Source organism: Hoplias malabaricus, chromosome 11, assembly GCF_029633855.1.
Source record: "Hoplias malabaricus isolate fHopMal1 chromosome 11, fHopMal1.hap1, whole genome shotgun sequence".
NCBI classification, from domain to species: Eukaryota; Metazoa; Chordata; class Actinopteri; order Characiformes; family Erythrinidae; genus Hoplias; species Hoplias malabaricus.
This window is the reverse complement of record NC_089810.1, coordinates 20,388,720-20,409,386: the sequence shown is the minus strand read 5'-3', so window position 1 is coordinate 20,409,386 and position 20,667 is coordinate 20,388,720. Positions and strand designations below refer to the sequence as shown.

Below are 20,667 nucleotides of genomic sequence, written 5' to 3'. Positions count from 1 at the left end.
AATATATAATTTCAATCAAACTTCACATGCCCTGAAAGAAAAGATCCCACCTTCTCCCCCCACTATCCTTTCATTTTAGCCTTACACATGAGCAATCCCCAGGTCTTATTAAACAGACATAATCATTCCCTGCTCTCACCTTTATTTCCTAAGCTTTCATTTCAAGGTAACCTTTCGGTTAAAGCTCTTGCCTCTGTGACTTATTGTGTGAATCTGCAAAGGTATTAAAACTTATTGTTCATTTCACACAGATGTCCCATCTACTTTTTGCATGGCTTTTCAGGCTCTGTGTGATTAGAATGTAGCCTCCTATGCTGTAATTAAAGGATGTGAAATCTGAATCAGTCTGAAAATACATCTGCTAATGTTAATAGTTATGTAGACACCTGCTCATACAGGAATTCTTCTGAAATCAAATGTATAAATACATTTAAGCCTCGCCCCCACACCTTTATTTAAACTACGGGGCCATCCTCTGCTCTTCAGGAAAGCCTTCACACTAGAAGTTGGAACATTTCTGTGAGGATTTGATTTCTTGCAGAAATTAGAAAATTGGAAATTCCACTGCATGGAACCTACACGACTCCATTGGCCAAATTTAGTCCTGGGTCCTGAAACCAAGTACTTTTTCAGTCTCTGCTCACGTCGAGCCATGTAGGAGTACAGAGCCCTGATTGGCCAGAGAGACCTGTCAGTCATCACAAAATGCAGAGCTCCAGCACAAACTCACCACTTGTATAATCTCTGAGGTTACAGCAGCTTTCACATTTGTTTTTATCTGACTCACAACAGCAGCTCATAACGTTACCCCGACGTGTTTATTCATTTCTCTGTAACCGCTTATCCAGTTCAGGGTCGCGGTGGGTCCAGAGCCTACCTGGAATCATTGGGCACAAGGCGGGAATACACCCTGGAGGGGGTGCCAGTCCTTCACAGGGCAACGCAGAAACACATTCGCTCACACACTCACACCTACAGACACTTTTGAGTCGCCAATCCACCTACCAACGTGTGTTTTTGGACTGTGGGAGGAAACCGGAGCACCTGGAGGAAACCCACGCGGACACGGGGAGAACACACCAACTCCTCACAGACAGTCACCCAGTGCGGGAATTGAACCCACAACCACCAGGCCCCTGGAGCTGAGTGACTGCGACACTACCTTCTGCGCCACCGTGCTGCCCTTCCGACATGTTTAGAAGAGGTTAAAATCTCCAGCCTAAGCTGAATGTGGTGGATAGAGGATCACAAATATTTTGACACTGTAATACTACTAATGTAAATATGCAATATAGTGTTGCTGTAAATGGTGCCCTATTACTTCAGAGCATAACGTTCCACTACTCCACAGAACAGGGCTTGGGATTTTATTCCCCATGTAGTCTACACTTGGAAATGAGCGTAGTGATCTTAACTCCAAGTGCACCTACATCATATTATACCATTTCATTCTTTCTAATCTCAAATCTAGAGTTTATACAAGCTGTGAACATATTTGACCACATTGGTGTACCTTAAAGATGTTGAAATCACTAATTATAAGAGGTGTCTTACAAGCTTTTGGACATAGAGTTTGCATCCTATTTTCCTTTGAAATAACAGCAGTGTTTAATATGGCATGTGACAAGACAGAGTTGATATATGCACTGTTGGAATACATTACGATGAGATAATAGAGCGTTGTCTAGCACATGCTTAACTTAACTGCCATTGCACAGTTAGAGCCATTAGAATGAGTGTAAAGTGCCTCCTAATCAATCTAGACAGTAATTGCTTATTAACAAATGGGCTCTAAAATGTTAATGTGCAGTTAGCTAGCAGCTGCGCTGATGAGGTTGATGGGCTTCAGGTCTCCAGTCTCTGCTGCATGTTTTTAACCTACAGGAAGTTTCTGAAGAACTCCTGTATATCTCAGAGAACTGGCCACTGACCCAAATGATATAAATATGTTAGAGTCAGGACTTTTCAGACTCCACTATTTGGATAGAGACTCTGCTGTTTGTGCAGAGTGTGGGAGATTGCCCTGTCACTGTTTTGAAGCTTGTCTTCCATGTGACATAAAGGATAGTAGGGAAGCTGAGCCATAGTCAAAAAAAAAAAAAAAAAGGATTTTTGAAAATTCCCAACAGGTACTGAGCAGCTGGTCCGTTTTTGGCTTTTCAGGCTACTATCAACACTTTAAATCTGATGCAGGCAGCCACAGGAAAGCAATGAAAGGGGCATAGCAGTAGGGTTACCTGTGAATATAGGGGAACAGAAGAGAAGTCATGTTGCCACATTCTGGATCAGTAAGGGCTTGACGGACCACATAGGAAGACAAGTCAGGTCCAGGCTGCAGTCGTCAAGTCATGAAGTGACAAGGGATTGCACAAACACCTGGATTGCTTCCACAGGGAGAAACTATCCTCTGTATGCTCTAGAGGAGGAACCTGTGCCCCTAAGTCAGGTTTGAAACATGAGAACAATAACAGGTTGTTCAAACTTACATCAGGTCTGCACACACCTTCAGATGTAATGACCAGTGTGTTCTCAATGGAGATGCCAGGATCATGATGAAGGCCTGTAATTCCAGGGATGTATAGCAGCTCAGCTCCAGCTAGGAATCTGCTTCAAATGATGGGCTGTCATGCTGAGATGCTGAGAAATCTAAGTTTACAAGGATGTTGAGTGTCATCAGATTATCAGTGGGTGGGGAAAAAAACCTGAGAGGATATTTTATCACAAAGAGAGTGAATGTAAAGAGAAAAGAGCACCCTGTGATGAAACCTTGTGGGATATTGTTGTAGAGTCTATAGGGAGCATGTGGATCCATTTCATGTTACCCTCCTGATAAATTATTTTCATGCCAAGCCATGTATATCATTGAAAAGCTTGTTTCCTTTAGAAACTGATTGCTTTGAAAAGCATGGATTGAGATGAAAATATATTGCTTTGTTCCTGCTCTAGGAGTGTATACTGACTTATTTTTTTATGTTTCAGATTACTTAAGGTGGAACTGACTGATGGTGTCCCAATCCGAGTATTAAACCAAGACCGCTACAACCTGGAACCATGTGGCAAAAACATTAAGTGCATTGAAACATAACGCAATAATTCATTCATTCATTATCTGTAACCACTTATCCAGTTCAGGGTCACAGTGGGTCCAGAGCCTACCTGGAATCATTGGGCGCAAGGCCAATTCACCCTGGAGGGGCACCAGTCCTTCACAGGGCAACACACACACACTCACACAGTCACTCACACCTACGGACACTTTTGAGTCACCAATCCACCTACCAATGTGTGTTTTTGGACTGTGGGAGGAAACCCACGCGGACACGGGGAGAACACACCAACTCCTCACAGACAGTCACCCGGAGCAAGAATCAAACCCACAACATCCAGGTCCCTGGAGCTGTGTGACTGCGACACTACCTGCTGCACCACCCTGCCGCCTCTCAACAATTATATGAATTGATAATTTAACTCTAAAATTAATCTAAGAAACTAATCATCAGATAATAAATTTTCATACCCAAAACAGTTTTGGTGGAAAAACTGACTTGGAAAATATGGCAAATGCTAATCCATCGAAATGTTGAAATTTTATGTCTTAAAAATTACCTTATTCATCTCTAATGTCTTGCTTTTACACAGCATTAAAATAAAATGATCATGTAATATCCTCAGACAACCGTATGCGGGAGTTCTGCTCAACGACGTGGAATTTTTCCAGCTTCCATGCATAAATCTCTGATTGTTTCATCAGGGCAGGACAGGTGCGTCTGATTGTGCAAGAGAAAGAGTTGCAAAACCACATAAAATGAATACCATCCAGAAAGCTAGATGTGTTTCCAAGTCCGGTACAACTGTTTCTAAGGTGAGTGACAGCCAGGGTAATTCCTAAGAGAAGTAAGAAGGAAAACATCTTTTTTCTTCACTATCCCACTGGTAAGCCGATTCTTCCTCAAGTGCTGCTGTCTGCACACTCAACCTATCTGTTGAAGTGTAATACAGCTACAATGTGCACTTTCCGACACTTGTACTTTGGTGTCATGTTCCTTTCTAGAGATTCATACAGTGTTGTATTACAGCAGAGAATTATTGTCCTTCTTTTAAATCTATGGGATAGGATTGAGAAGAGAGCCATCAATAGTATGAAGAAAGACCCAGAAAATTCGTATGAAATCACAGGAATGGATAAAACAAAAGGCCTCAGGGTGTATACAAGCATCAGTCTCAGACCAGGTGGAATTGAAAAAAAACTGAATGATGCACTGAAGCTCCACTGTGGATGTTAAGTGGCCCGGCAGTTGCCATAGTAACTTCACGTGTTTACCCCTTAGCGAAGCCCTTGAGGTGTTGAAGTGTAGCGTGGCAGCCTTGGGCCTGCGACTCCACACATTCCTCTAAAGCATTCCCTCCCCACAGGTACCCACATACACACACACACACACACACCCCATCGCTGAGGGACAAGGTTCTCAAGGGCATCTTTTAAACACAGTCTTTTTTTTTTCTTCGTCTTCTTTCCTGTGTTCTGCTTAAGTGAATATCATAAATTTATCAATTTATTCCAACTTTATTTCTTACTTCATTAGTTTCTAGGACACCATGCAGCTCAGAGGAGAGAGAAGGAGAAAAAAAGGCTATTCCTCCTTTGAGAGTAAAAATGCAATTTCACAGTCAACTTGCACTGATATGTTTTACACGACAATAGAGTGAAAACAGATAGGGGCCTCTAGTTGAGCACCGTGGTCTCTTATCAGACTCGAGGGAGAACTGACTGTAAGGAATAAAGTGTTTCCTGTTCATGGAGAGTGTTACATATTTCCAGAGCCATCAAAGACCCCATCTAACCTTCGCTCGGATGGGACTGCTTTTTTCTGGGGCCTTAATAAAATCCAAATATACAAATCCAATATTTATCAAAAGGTACTAAAAGCACATTTAATGTTAGCTGAGCTGAGACAACACTGAGCAAGCAACTGTCTGAGACCCATTAGAGAACATTTTTCATTCCACATGAATCAGTATACACACCGTGGCCAAAGCTGGTAGACATTTGCTCATCCAAAATTTCTCTTGCAATTAAAGCGATTAAGACATAGCATGTCCTCGTTTTGCTAAAGTAGCAGCTCTTAATCTTTTGGAAAAACTCTGGACTAGTTGGTAAAAAATTGCTGTGAGGATAAGATGGTATGCTGGTGTGAGAAAATTAGTAATTTCAGGAACTGATTTTGGTATTCCAGAGAACTGTGCTCCACCAACTAATGCCCAGGGCTTCATACTCACTTAGCATTTAGCATTGATACCTTAGGCTCATGTGCACCGAATTTAACTTTGTGTTTTTATACTAGAACTTCACAAGCTGTGTGTACACAACTGTATCTGTCCACAATGATCCCAACTAAAATTATCTGAATTTACCAACTGTAAATGTTAGCTACAAACTTAGACACAATGTGTTAATACAAAACAATAAAACACATTCGCATGAATTGTTGACTCACTCGTTATTCATTGATGTACCTTAGAGAGCAGGAATAAGGAGGTGAAACAAACACACACACGTTTTTATAGTGAAGCAGATCACAATAATGAAGAAATCAAAAGCTCATTTATTCTAGCAGCCTCCGCCCACTTGTTCTCTCTCACACACGCTGTGTGATGCAGGGACATGACAGGAGCTGATAGATTCTTCTCGCTTCATTACCCTACTTTTTCAAACCACAAAATAAGCAGCAAAACCATAATGCTACCTCACCCAGCACGGGCTCTCTACTGAAGACAATGGTTCATTATTCCAAAAAATTCCTTCAAATGAGAAAATAAAATTTGGCACACATCAAAGAGGGATTTGAAAAGCTGTTTTTTTTGCCATCTCACTCTGTAAGACAATATGGATACTGATAAGTTTAGAACAGCACAAATATTGTCTGTCCTGCGTGAACACTTTAGGCATTCACAATTCAAATGACTGGATTCAATGTTTTCAATAAAATAAACCCAGATTTGCAGGTACATGAAAACTGATACTATTAAATTCATTCAGTACACCTTCACAGACTAACAGTAGCTAAATAGCACAAAGAAGCAAAAATCAATAAGAAAGATGATGTGTCCCAACAGAAAAAATGATGACACAATAAAAATGAGATGTTTCAAAACAGAAAAAAGGGTAACATCTCACTCAAATTCTACTATATAACAGTGACATAACCACCCTGTAAACATGTAATGACAAAGGGAAGATGCTATCATAAGTCACCATGAGAATAAAGTGCAAGTTATTACAACATTAACACCCAGAACGTCTTTTTTTGGGGGAAAAACAGAACAAATTTGAAGACAGACAATTAAAGGTGATGTATTATAAAAAAAATTACTTTTTCAGTGCATTTCTTTATATAATTTGGGTAGGTGGACCCTAATGAGCATGTTCTAATAGTTAGAGACATGTCATTGGTTCAATTCCCATGACCGGTAGGGTAATTGTGGGTGGTGGGAATGAAGACACATCACTATCCTCATCCTTCAATCCATGGCTGAGCTGACCCAGTGCCGAGTGTGCATTCACTTGTTTGAGTTTCTTCATTCCACAGTGCTGATCCTGCATTTGTGCGAGAGTAAAAAGGCTATGTTATGAGACCCACATGCAGAGAAATAAGACAACTGAGTAAAAACAGCAAAAATGAGAATGGAGCAGCAAGAGCACCAAGAGAAAATGTCTCACTCACATCTCAATGCAGAGTGCACAAGTTGAAGTAAACAGTGGCTTATTATCATTTAAAGGAACAGACAGTCAAACCCCTTGTTTTGTTCAGGGCTTTCTAGACAGGGTGATTAATGTGTTGTGTTGTGTTTGATCCTTTTGGTGTTTTGACTAAAGCATGTAAGAAGTTTAATTAAGACCCCACTGTGTTAGCTTGTGGAAAAAAAGTAAAATATGTCCCTCTTTATTAGAAATGTACAGTATTTATGTACAGTATTACAGTAACACACCCTGGAGGGGGTGCCAGTCCAGTGTGATACATACACGTTCACTCACACTCACACCTAGGGACACTTTTGAGTCTCCAATCCACCTACCAACATGTGTTTTGGACATCACAAATTATAAATAGAAAAATAAAACTGTATGAAATACACTTATTTTATTATATACTATATTACACTGGGGGGACATCTTACAATTTGAATGATGTTGGGTCCATAAATATATACTGCTATACAATGCTGAGAAAAACTGAGCATGTGTTAAGAGAGGTTCAGTCCCTCTGTTTTAGTGCATGAGAAGAAATGTCAGAGTTTACTGTTCTTCTGAAACAGCGAGACCAGGCTCAGCACTTGCTCTGAAGCTGTGATGACTTTGTTTTGCATGTAGGAGGCACTGTTGCTGCTGGTTTCTTGTAGGAAGTAGCGGTAGTTGACCATGATGCCACAAGAATTGGCGATGCCCCTAGGGCTAGTGTCAGCGAGCCAGTTCAGGCGCCACAAAACAGCACCGTTTTGAAGATGGAAGTTGGCTACGGGGTTGAGGGCATAGCCCCGCCTCTTCTCTCCATATAGATACCAGGCACAGAGTCGCATCAGCACAGGCTCCAGTGTCCGCATCAGCCTCTCAGAGCGCAGCCACTCCCCAGTGCCCAGGAGTGCACGCAGGGTCTCCAGAGATGCTGCCCCAGGGGCAGCACCAGTTATCTCCTCCACCTCCCTCCACTCCAGCTCAGAGAGCAGCTCAGGGGCACGACCCTCTTTCCTGTATTGACCGAGAAAGCCCTGCAGCCAGGATGCAAAGCCCGGAATAGGAGACAGGCTGGAGAATTGAGCCATGTGGGGAAACTCACTCTGTGGAGAAAGCAAAGTTGCAAAGTTATAAGATCTATATATCTTTCACAGGTGAATCCACGCTTATGTGGAAGTTCTATTTTCATGTCTAGAGTCCTTAAAGTCCTCCACAATTCCATGGAAACGGAATCTGTGAGGGGCTATGTACAGGATATACTGCTCCAAGTGAAGGTACAAAAAGAGCTCTTTACAGCCAAGATCAGTTCACACAGTCTCTTTCTCTCTCCCTGATGCACACAACCTTGCAGCTTTTATTCAGCCCTCTAAAACTATAGTCAACCATATTGACTCCCCCACGGATTTTTTTCCTTGGACCAAAACACAGATGTACCCACTCTCACACACAAATACAAATCCCCACTCTATATTTCTCCCTCCCTCTCTGACTCCGTCTATATCTGACTCAGAGGAAGCAGGCAGCAAACTATGCCAAAAGGTGTCAGACTTGGCCCCTGAGGGGAAAAAGTTCAAGTCTGTTCTCTATCTTTCAGCCTCTCTCTCGTTCTCTCATTGCTGCATTCTATATTAAATATTTGGAAGAAGTGAGGATAAGCGTGTCTGGGGGTCACTTCTTATTCATCAGCTCAATTTACTGCAAATCCTTGGTCAGCAGACTTTGAAGAAGGAGAGAGAAAGAGAGAGAAATAGAGAGAGAGAGAGCATAGAAGAATCCCAGGAGTACAATGCTGAAAGACAACTAGGCCCCCTTCTCCTCCTTCTAAATCACACCATGACCTTTTTTTCTCCCTCCTCCATCTTCCAATCCATCACTGCAGTGGTTCCCCAGTGGCAGAGTGAGTCACCTTCACTTCTCCTGTATGCAGTGGGACACACGCCACCACTCACACACATTTACACAGACAGGCCAACTGTCCCCAATATAATCAGCCACATGGATGCTGTTTTTACAATTCACTCACACTCAGTTTTTAGTTTTTCCACTGTCACCAGTGGGTGTGCATTTCTCTTGCTCTCTGTCTCTCTCCTCTCATTATAATACTATTTATATGAACATTGGAAGTAAAACATTCTTCCTAATAGCACAAGTGTTCACCATACGACACCCTTAACACTGACACTGCAAGTACAAACCTTGCCAGTATGGAGTATCTGCATGAAATAACGCCCATTCGTGCATCCAAGCCTCATCCCATTTCTGCTTTAAGGAGCAGGCCCTGCTCCCCCGCTCATATTTCAGAGAGAACAGCAACCCTGCAGGCTTCTACTGAGAAGCTCTTAACAGGGCTTAACCTCCATTACACAAACAGTCACCCTGCACTTTATTTCATCAACATTTTCCATGAAGCAAAAAGTCATTTGAATCTAGAAACCTGAGTGCCACTTGTTATTTTGTCCCTTTCCTCTCATTCAATTCTGTGGTCATCCAATAAAGCAACAGCACAGCTCTCCGACCTGCCACGTTTTCCATATCTTTCATGTTATTGAGGTTGACAGCTGAGATTTCATTAGGGTTTTTTTTTTGTTTGTTTGTTTGTTTCTCTCACTCTTTCTTTCTGTTTCTGAAAACATGGGAGAATTCCATATTTGACTCTGGGTGGCACTGTGCACCAATATGGATTGGTTTACACAGATTGACAATGAGTAAGCATCTATGGTACCTCAAATTTGTGCCTATGCCATACTTGCAGATTCAATGTACATGTTCCTGCAACGTTGCTTGTGATGCAGGTTTGAGTGGACTTTGCCTGTTGAATTATAAAAATTATAAAGGATAGGAATTTCTAATAATGGAATTGTTTGCTTTGTGACCTTAACCTTAATGCAATTGGTCTTAATCACCGCGTGGTTTGTTCCAGGAAATTCGCCTGACAGCAATTTGTCCACTGCAGATGTTTTTCAGTCTTTCTATCCATACATTTAATCAGTTCAACAGTAGTTTGTTTTTTGATGAATACTGTCTTAAGATTTCTTATGGATAAACAATCACTTCAGCCAAATCAGTCTCATCATCTGTATTTTCTTCAATCACAGTGAAAGGACATCAGTGCCTACAGAGAATTACAAGGACAAGTCAAGCAGTTCTCTTCCACAAATTGCTTAAGTGTTCCAGATACTACATTACCGTCCACAGTTGACTATGATTTGTTTACCCATATTTGTCAGTTTAGCTTCTGAAAGTAAAATCACTCGCCTTGTTCTGATTTGTGGCATACACTCAATGCTCAAAGACAGCTCTTATTTTAATTCTCACAACAATATCACTGCAGAGAAACAAGCAAAAAAATCATGGTAAAGCATGTCACATGCACTCTCAACGTCCACTCTTTTAACTCAAGACACTTGAGAAAAAATATGTTATCTGTCAGCTGTTATGGTATGGTTTAGATGCTAGTTATTAAATGGACTGAATGGACAAGAGTGAAAAGTCTGACCTCAGCATGTCTAACTGTGCTGCTGACAGTAACAAGCTGTACAGACTGCCCCTCAACTATACTGCACTACTGTGTGCAATACTTATACTCACTCTCTGTAGGTTGACCGCTCGATCACTCTCCACATCTTTAATTGCTCAGCTTAATCTGTTTCTGCCAAATGACAGCTTCTCTTCCACATGGCAGTGGTACAGGTAACAAAACTGATGTCTTCTACGCTTGATAACTTCATGTTGTTTCAATGTGACAATTTTTTATCATCTAAGAGGCAGTTGTCATGATTTGTTCACACTAACCTGCAATTCTCTGACCACCCTCTTGATAAGATAATTGCCAAGCTCCACCCCCTGCAGGCCAGCCTGTGTGGAGGAGATGGAGTAGAAAATGGCAGTGTTGATCTTCTGCACCTCCTCTGCTGCATCCAGACTTGCAAATTCTCTCACAATGCCCTGAGGATAAAACAAAGACAATAAAATAATTCAGTCTGTAAATACTGACACTGGCTATGTTTATTTAGAAATTGTTAATATGCATGTAATTTGTATAACTAATAGGTAAACAGAGAGGGGAATAATAAAGAGATTGTGTGGAATTTCCTTTTGAAACAGATCACATATGCAGCTGAGCGAATATTGATTAAATTATACAAACCAATAAATATGATATGACGCCTTATTATACTCTTGGACAGGAAAGACTGTTTATGCCAAAACTAAATTTTATTAACCATATTACATTTGTTACTTTACACAAATAGATGTCAAATCCAAAAAACACAATGTGTTTTCAAATTACTCTACGTGTGTATATGGAATTACTTGACATGCATGAAATAGACACTAAGCTCGGGGTCCTTAATCACTCACTTGGATGTTATCTGAAATCTCCTGTGTGAGTGCCACATGCAAGACCACCAGAGGTTCTCCAGGCATGGAGGCATGGGTGAAGGCATAACAGCGCCTGTAGGGCCCAACTCTACGCTTAATATCTGTCCAGTTACGCACTGGATGGACGGCCTCATATCTGTAAGAAGATGATAAGGGGATTGAAGGAATAACTTAAAGTCATCTAGTTTGAGGACTTCTCAATATCAACACATCCTTTCCCTGTAGATGTTAGATATGACCACTATTAATAGAGCCATATCTTGTGCCCTCAATCAATATGTACTGCATAAATGAATCTCAGTATATATGAGTGACAGCATGTCTTACTGGCTGATCTTCTGAAGGATCTCACAAGGGGACTGCCAGGTGATTCTTTCTAATCTGAGAAGCCCAACAGAGAACCATTCCGATAGTAGACTTTTCAGAGTGCTGTTAAGATCCTAAAACACAAAACACAAAAGAAAAAAAAATATATACAATTCAGTCACATAACTGTACTGACGCTAAATATTATAACATAATAAACCATTATTTGACAAGAATTGTAAAGAAGCTAATGAAATCTGCTTCTAATTCAGCAAATATACAATCTGATGCATAAAGCAAATTCAACACTAATTTAATATTCCTCTGGATTATGTTATATTAGCGAACAGCATTTTACACATTCTCAGTGCATTAATATTTCACAGACCATTTCTGATCATCTGCAGCCTGGTGTAGAAATTCAGATTTAGGCCAATTTAATTTCCTTGTGCAAGCTGGTGCATTTCAGGCCTGTTTGTTTGCCCTACAGGTTGCTTTATTAGTTGTGCTCCAGGAGAGGAGAAAGATGTGAGGTAAGCACACTTCCATTTCAGAAAGAACCATTTTCAGTACTTATACAGTCAGAGAAAAACAGACACTTTTGGACAGTGGTGTAGTCAGTCGTACATTAAGCCTCAGGCACAGGCATCAGCAAAATCTGTTGCAACCACATGGGAACTTCCTAGAGATAAGCTGATCATAAATGTCTCTCAATCAAAGCATTCTGCACACACACACACTTTCACTCACTCTCAAAAGAATATCTACCTATGTCTACTATGAGTTTACAAAGTGATTATGTATTTTAGACATGAACATTTTTAATTATATTGTGAATATTAACTTTTAAAAAAATGTATTATTTTAGGTTATTTAACAGACACTTAATGTCACTGACAATGGTAGTTGATACAGTAATAAGATTAGAACATGTGTGTTATTATAAAGCAGAAAATCTTCTGAGTATTGGGTCAGTTCTCTCCACTACCCTTTTGATTTCAATGAACTTAAAAAAAGTGATTCTTAAAAATAATGTTGATAATAAAAATTAACTCATTAATATACTTACATAAAGATAACATAAAATGCATTGACCCTGAAGGAAACTGTAATAACTCTGCATATAAAACAATAAACATAGGTCGGACTACAGAACATTTTTATAAATCAAAATAAAACCAAATTCTAAAGGTAAATTCTATGCTAAGCTAGAACACCAAATACAGTACTTTGCAAAAGTCTTAGGTAACTACAGGTGTTATTATTATATAAAACTTTTTATCTTCTCAATATGGTAAAAGTTTTTTTTTTTCTAAAAAGTAGTAGATTTGTTGTGAGCAATCTGAAGAAAAAACTGTTTCTAGATCATATGGGCTATGATCACAATTTTAATTAAAAATAAAACCCTACCTGGTCCTGTGTCCTAGGCATTCTCATTTTGCGCAAAACAGAAACACAAAGAGACCTCCAAATGTTGAAAAGCATGAACTGACATGAGGATATTGCTATATTCCTGCTCCAAAGGTGGGTAATTCTGACTTATTTTTGCAGTTTCAGATTACTTAAGGTGGAATTGAACTTACATTTACATTTCGGCATAGCCTGCTCGAGATGAGGGTGGGTACATGAACAAGCACTACTGACGGGCAGACTGACCAATGAAATGTTTACAGAGAAGGTTATTGACCAATAACGGTAGCTCTACAGTCAGACGTCCAATCAGAAGATTTTAGGCTACTTCACCACTCCCTCTTCTCACTCAAGCGAACCAAACGAAGTAGGGGAGGGCGGGACTAATTTGTGAACGAAATGCTTCTCGAAGTTCTATGTAAATTCTAGAAAAACAAAATCCCGGACGTTTGTGAAATTCCGGCCGGACATTTTTTTAAGTCTAAAATAGAGGACATGTCCGGGTACAGGTCACCCTACTGTACAAAAATAAATACAGATGGAAAGTGCTATAAAAATGGTGAATAAAAACATACAGACAAGTTAAGTTCAGCCTTTTTCTTTTTCCCCCTCAAACATACCATTCCACATTAAAAGACTAGAGAGAACAGCAGTTCCCCGTAATCGTCGACACTGCCTTTAAAATCAATAGCACACTTAATTTAACATAATTACATTTTTATTAACCAGTAAAACTAGATATATTTGAAACAAATCAGATTTTCTCAGCTGAATAAAACAGCACACAATTCAGAACAGGTATTTTACATTATTAGATATTTAGTAACTGAACATGAAAGGGTTTTTTTTCCATTTAGCAGCAAATATCTTGGCTGTAGATAAGCAGTCCATCCTTGTGATTAGGTTCACATCAGCATAAGTACAGGGGAGGAGGGGAGGAGCAGAAGAAGAAAGTAAATGTGGTAAATGAACTTCAGGCATTAAAGCCCCAACAGTAACATTTTTCCATCAGCCGCAGTGCTGCACCAGTGAGCAGTTCGATTCCATCAGGAGAGCTACCCAGGAGGAAGAGGAGCACAAGGGACAGCAGGTTATTTCCCACTGCAGCTCAGGTATGGATAAAGTCTGCGTCACTTCACTTTTCTGTCAATCACAGGCCTGGTCTAAGTGCTATCCCTGGACCACAGCCCCCAAACCAGGAACATTTCCACTTAACTTTAAAAATTATCAAACCCACTCTGGACAGAGGAATTACTTCTAAGCACGTACAGGATGCGATTCCACTTTTCACGCAAGAGCAACTGACAGCATCTAATATTCTGCACCCAGCACAGTTTTGAATTTGCTTACATGGCTGAATTTTACTCCAGGGCCAGAGGTAAATCAGAGAATCGCACACAGATATATGGCATCATGCTACATTCCAAAACTTTCAAAACTGCAATGCCCTCAGCATGTGTGCATGTGCAAGATAGATGTCCACGTACACAAACACAAACTAGACAAGTGTGCATCAGTTTAGCAATTGCCAAATATAGCAATAAGGACACACTGATTTATCCATCTGCAGCGTTTCTGACATTTCCAGCATTTTTGCAATGCTGCATTTAGAAGTACAGGTGCTTCTCAGTCTTTTGCAAAAGGAAGACCCAAATTTTCCACACACAAGGCAAGAGAGAGAACTTCAGGGACAAATCTGTATTTCAATAACCTTGTGGCTGATCAAAACCCTTTGAAATACAGACTGTGTGATTCTTGAGTTTGGCGACAAGACGAAGGGCAGGGCAGTGAAGGGTAAGAGGAAAGGATGATGGACTGAAAAAGGAAAAGTTTGAAATGTAAGTTTAAATCCAAACTTACTTCTTTTGCAGATCATCAAAGTCAATTCAAGGAGTGTAGGAAAAATATTGTACAGATCTTTGATGCACATCCTATAAACTCCCCAAAGAAACGCATGCATAAAATTGAAATTGTAAGCCCTGAGAGAAAATGATTTGATCCTGTACTGACAGAAACTTAAGATTGCATTAACCCATTTTATTACAATTTCCCTGCACTGGAGCCCAACTGTCAGCCAACACAAGGTCACCACACCCATTGCCACATGGTTTAAAAGCTCCTCAGCAATGGAACTGTATTCACTTACTTGAGCACCATTTAATAAATTTAGGGTGAGCTGCAGTGGTGTTTCTACTAAACATCCGACATCTAATGCAACCAAATGCCCCAAGAACATTCCAACATTCGATGGAAATCCAACAAATAAAGCCATCTGCAACAAAATGGGGACAAACTTCCAATTAATTCCCTAGACTGTAGAAGAAACTTTAAGACATGTGGTATATATGCAAACTTTGCATTTAATAATCTTTACACTGAGTTATTGGCTGTTACACTTGATGACAACAGAACTAAACCAGAACTTTAAACCTTATTTCACGCTCCCTCAGAATCCCTGAGCAACCCAGGGAACACAGGATCAGCAAGTTAAGTGCATATAGCTTTGAACTGCCGCAAAGCTAAAATTACTTACTGTGAACAAGTGTCATGGCCCTTTTGCTGAACTGTGGAAGGTTATGTAAGGAATTCACATCATCACAAATATGTGACTTTTGAATTTAACAGAGTTTTCTTTGCTGAATATTTCAGAGTATTGAATGTTTGGTGTAAATGTTGAAAAAAGTTGTACAAAATAAGGTCAGTTCTGTCATTTAAAAATCTATCAATGATTAAGCATAGAACAGTACACTTGAGTTTGAAATAAAAGTGAGCAACAAAGCACATAAGAAGTTCACTTAACTTTCAAGGCTTAGCTGAAAGTCCTGAAAAAATGGCCCACTTTTTCACTTGCAAGAGACTTTCAAAGCTTCAAAAGTGCCTTTGTTCTTTCAGTACATGCCTCTTTTTACCTCTGTGTATGCCTTAATATTTGGAGTTTAAATTCCAAAGAAAGAACCAGACTCAAACTTCAGCTGATGAAAAAAAATATTTTCCCTTTTGAAAACCAATGAAAATGTGATTTCTCAAATTCTATTTCACATTAATCGGCTACGAACATCAAACGCAGTTTCAGGTTTGTCCCAGTGCTTCTCAGAGCAACGAAACAGTGATGAGTGATGAATCTTTTGGTCCAGAGTGCTTTAAATAATTTCATAGAGCTTTTGATGTTCCTTTAATTTTCTCACTATGTCAATTATGAGTACAAACTACTCTATGGACAATGCTCTGATTATTGATCCTTTACTCGAGTCTTTTTAAGCGCTTTTAAGAAAGTAAGGGGTTACTTTTCAATTTGAATCTGAGATTGTAAATAAAGAAAATAAATTATAATCCATTTTTGAAAAAAGAATTAAGTAAAACTCAAAAGCATTAAAACTGCATTATAACAAAAATAATAATATAAAGTCTAGTCACGTCACCAGAAAATAATACATTATTAATATATAGTGCTATCTGAAACAGATCTAGAAGATGACATTTTTGGGATCACAGCTAATATTACAGGACAGATTCTGGAGAGAAAGCAACAACAAAAAAATTTAATACAGCATATTATACCCTTATAAATCCCTCTGGCATCTCCAGCAATCTACAAAAAGCAAGATAATATAACACCAGGAGGTGAGATACTGAGAAAAAAATGTGCCTTGCTGAGCAAGCGGTCCTTAAATGATGAGCAATTAGATTTTTAGCTTAGGCAACTTTCACATTCTGAATATAACTGCTCTATCACCTCCAGTCCATAATAAACACATGAGATGGATGTACATTTTGTTGCTGATGCATACACCATTCAGACCATCTTGTCTTATTGACAATGCCTGAGAAGCCCTATCACCACATCAACATTGGAATTATACTTTAATACCAGGAGGGAAAATGGAAATAGGGGCTAAGCGAATAACTCCCCAACAGGAGATACTTTAAAGCAGTGACTTTGTGTGAACATTTAAAAAATTTAAAACTAGACTATATCCTGTTTCAAAAATACTAACTTTAACTAAAAATATTATGTCAAAGGTATTGAGCCATGCATTATGGAATCTGACAGTCTAAAAGGGAACTGCTGTCATTTTCTAAATGGAAAAAAACAAGACGGGACATGCGATTTTGTCCCAACAGAAATAGTATGATCAATATCTAGATTAGAAGAATATCATATTTTCTTACAAGTTAGATTTTACTTCTGTATTTATTCTACAGGGGTTGGACAATGAAACTGAAACACCTGGTTTTAGACCACAATAATTTATTAGTATGGTGTAGGGCCTCATTTTGTGGCCAATACAGCATCAATTCGTCTTGGGAATGACATACACAAGTCCTGCACAGTGGTCAGATGGATTTTAAGCCATTCTTCTTGCAGGATAGTGGCCAGGTCACTACGTGACACTGGTGGAGGGAAACGTTTCCCGACTCGCTCCTCCAAAACACCCCAAAGTGGCTCAATAATATTTAGATCTGGTGACTGTGCAGGCCATGGGAGATGTTCAGCTTCACTTTCATGTTCATCAAACCAATCTTTCACCAGTCTTACTGTGTGTATTGGTGCATTGTCATCCTGATACACGGCACCGCCTTCAGGACACAATGTTTGAACATGGTCTTACTGGTGCAATGTGCAATTAATGAAGATTGGCCACAAGGCTAGTCCAATTTAGCCATGAAACCTCCCACACTGAAATGACAGGTGTTTCAGTTTCATTGTCTAAAACCTGTATATATCAGTTAACAGTATAACAAAAATATATGTTACATCTGCCCCTGGTGTAAGTCACAAATATGGAGACAGATTTTAAAGCTTAGTGAGAAAATACACGTTGGACATAGGGCTGGACCATACAGCCAAAATTTATATTACAATATATTTCTTAATTTTGGTCGATAAGATATAATTCCGATAACTATATGAAGAGTATAAAATCCACTGGAAAACTTCATAGAACAAACAAATTTTTGGCTTTGTGAATATTAATATTTTTAAACTAAACTTTAAACTGAGTGCGCTGAACTGACGACATTGCCCTGCAATGAGTGTCAGTTAGTGACAGATGTTGTAAATAATGTATATTGAAAATGTGTTTTAAAATCATATAATTGTTATTGAAACATTTTATATTGTGGTATATATTGATATTTAATAATAAATTACAGAGTGACAATTTTATCAGCTCCACTTACAATATAGGTTAACCTTTGTATTTCTACAAGTACAGGTGTATTTCTGTTACTCATCAAAAATTGTTAGCCTATTATAACAAGTTCTTTGATGGTTAGGTCAGGGGCCACACAAGAACATGACAGAACATGTATGGCTCATTCTCGATTGACATTGTGTTATGTTGTGTTGCTGTACAGTTTGTTCAAGTCACCTTCTATTTCATCATCAGTGGTCAGAAGATGCTGCACACAGGACTATGTTGGTGGGATGTATTTTCTTGGTTAATTCTTCTAAGTCAAAAAATGACATTTTTACTCCAGCAGTAGGAGTCCGATCCACTAAAGAGTGTGTCACACTGAAGAGCTGAGACTGATTAAAACAGGGTGAAACTAGCTAATTAATTATACAGATCCCATAGTCTGTAATTGTAAAAATAAATGGCAAGAGAAACTGTATAAAATGGAAAAACGTGGAGAACATAAGACAGAAGATTTCTTCTGTTCAGGCAGTGTATGAACACTGTATTATATTAGCTGAAAAAAAACGAAGACCTTTTTGATTTCCTCTTAGTGTGTATGTATTTGTATAATCAAAAGAATAAACTAATAATACACTTGTACCCTCTATCCTTCCTGTGCATTAAAGAGGCCCAACTGCTTGAATCTGAGTAATGTAAGTGAAGGGACACCCCAGCTTTAGTCATTATTATGTAGAGCAAAAGTCATGGCCCTGCTGTTGCTGTTATTTACAACCGAGAGTGTAACGGACACCGCAGGCTAACTGGGTTAAGGGCCAGTGCTGACGTCACGTAAGCCCTGTCATGTACGTTAATACTTTAAAAATACGCCACAAAATATTGTTTTATAAAACATTTCTACTGGAATGTAAACAAAATCACGTTATCTAGCGTTAGCATTAGCAGCTATATTTACCCTCATGTGGGGACTGTCAGAGAGTTTAGAGGAACTAATGTCGAGGATATCAGCCCGGAGATCCACCAGAAATTTGACGCCCCCTTCTACTCTGCTTATGTGGCCGAGTAAATGTCTGTATCTCGGGGTTAAACTGTATCTCAGTCTGTCCTCGACTTGCAGCACCGTGGCGGGGTCCCTGAGCTGAGTGTCCAGCAGTTTAAGAGCCAGGTCCGAGACTCCGCGGTGGTCCACCCCGAACTCCCGGGACAGTTTCTCCAGGAACTCCAGCTTCTGCCCCTTGTCCAGATTTCTGTAGAACAACATGAAGTCCATGCTGTGGGAGTCTGGAGGCGGGGGGCTCTTATCTCGAGTCTCATAGGTAGGCAGAGGGGAGACGGTTCTGAGCAGGATCTCCTCCATGTTTCTGTTCCCGCCGCCGATCTTCTCTCTGTGTCCGCCTGCGGAAGAGCACAGCGGGCGGGCTCTCACAATTTGAACTCTCCTCAACACGCTCCAGAGCCGCCAGGAGCACACAGTACTCACACACCGAACAGATAACATTACACAGTTCTCACACCTCTCACACACATACGCTCACAACCAAATAAACCCTATGACCGCTTCACTGAGGAATCAGTTCCGGTTTCTTAAAGGAGAAGAGCACAGTTTATTCGCCCCTTGTTTTCAAGGACAATAATGGGTTTGCTATATTGAATAATTGTAAATTGAATATAAATTGGGGTTTAAATGTGGTATTTATATATCTATCTATATACTATTGTCACAAAGCTCCAGGGTCCTGAGGTTGTGGGTTTGAGCCCTGTTTCAGCGGACCGTCTAAAAGGCGTTTGGTGTGACTTTATGTACCCCCACAATGAAGGGGCATTCCAGCAGAAAGTGCACTGTGCCATCAGGAAAAGTGTGTTGAAAATTAGAACAAGGAGCATCCCGGAGAGTTCCAGCAAATGGTGTGGCCTGCACATTTGTCCGGCATGAGCCCAACTGAGCATTTAGTGGATGTAGTGGAGAGCTCCATTTGCAGTGAGATCCTGAATCTGCAAATACCACAGAGCTGTGGGTGGTTATCCAAACAGCATGACTCCCCATCTCTCCAGACATTTTTATTTAATTTGTTGAAACAATGCCATGTAGGGTTGCTTCGCCAGGCTTGAGGAGGTTGTACAAACTATTATTTTCTGTCCCACGCCATTTGCCACATCATTGCATCTGTATCTATATCTGATCTTTGGCCTAAATAAGGCAGGTATATTACTAATAGTGCTGAACTATATTTCTGGTTGTTACCCACTTATGTGGTATGCTCAATTTACTTGTCTGACTTAATAAAACTTTAAACACATTTAATATATTTTTTTAAATAATGAAATTTAAATGAGGATAACATATACATAATTTTGTTTAGTGTGTGAGCAAATGTGTGAGTGTGTGTCGCCCTGTGACTACCAGTAATTCCAGGTAGGCTCCGGACCCACTTAGACCCTGAACTGGATAAGCAGTTACAGACAATAAATACATGAATGAAGAACACACACCAATCAACCATAATATGATGACCATACCCCTAATAAAGAGTAAGTGCTGATGCTCACATGCCCATTGTAAGCAGTTTTGGAGGTGAACATGTGTAAGCATGGGCACCCTGACAGAACTGCACCAGTCCCATAAGCAACAAATGTGACAGTGTGCGATGTGCCTTCGACCAGAACTAACCTAAATTGTCAGCGATTTTACAGTAGCTCCTC

At 39.8% G+C, this 20,667-nt stretch overlaps 1 protein-coding gene across 1 annotated transcript; it reads right to left on the bottom strand.

Annotated features, from left to right (window-relative positions):
- Nucleotides 1–5,588: 5,588 nt before the first annotated feature.
- On the bottom strand, nucleotides 5,589–19,518 carry mlycd (malonyl-CoA decarboxylase). The gene is made up of 5 exons (XM_066684266.1): nucleotides 18,923–19,518; nucleotides 11,441–11,553; nucleotides 11,093–11,249; nucleotides 10,523–10,675; nucleotides 5,589–7,833 (listed from the first exon to the last, which is right to left on the bottom strand). The coding sequence occupies exons 1-5, from the start codon at nucleotides 19,463–19,465 to the stop codon at nucleotides 7,288–7,290; spliced, it is 1,512 nt and encodes a 503-aa protein (XP_066540363.1). The 5' UTR covers nucleotides 19,466–19,518; the 3' UTR covers nucleotides 5,589–7,287.
- Nucleotides 19,519–20,667: the final 1,149 nt, after the last annotated feature.

Bases quoted from the DNA above. Each gene is read 5' to 3' on its own strand.
- mlycd (XM_066684266.1), bottom strand. From the start codon at position 19,465: ATGTTATCTGTTCGGTGTGTGAGTACTGTGTGCTCCTGGCGGCTCTGG. The intron at 11,250-11,440 runs GTAAGACATGCT...ATCTTCTTACAG, and splicing joins ATCCTTCAGAAGATCAGCCA to ATATGAGGCCGTCCATCCAG. The intron at 7,834-10,522 runs GTTAGTGTGAAC...CTTTCTCCACAG, and splicing joins GGGTGGTCAGAGAATTGCAG to AGTGAGTTTCCCCACATGGC.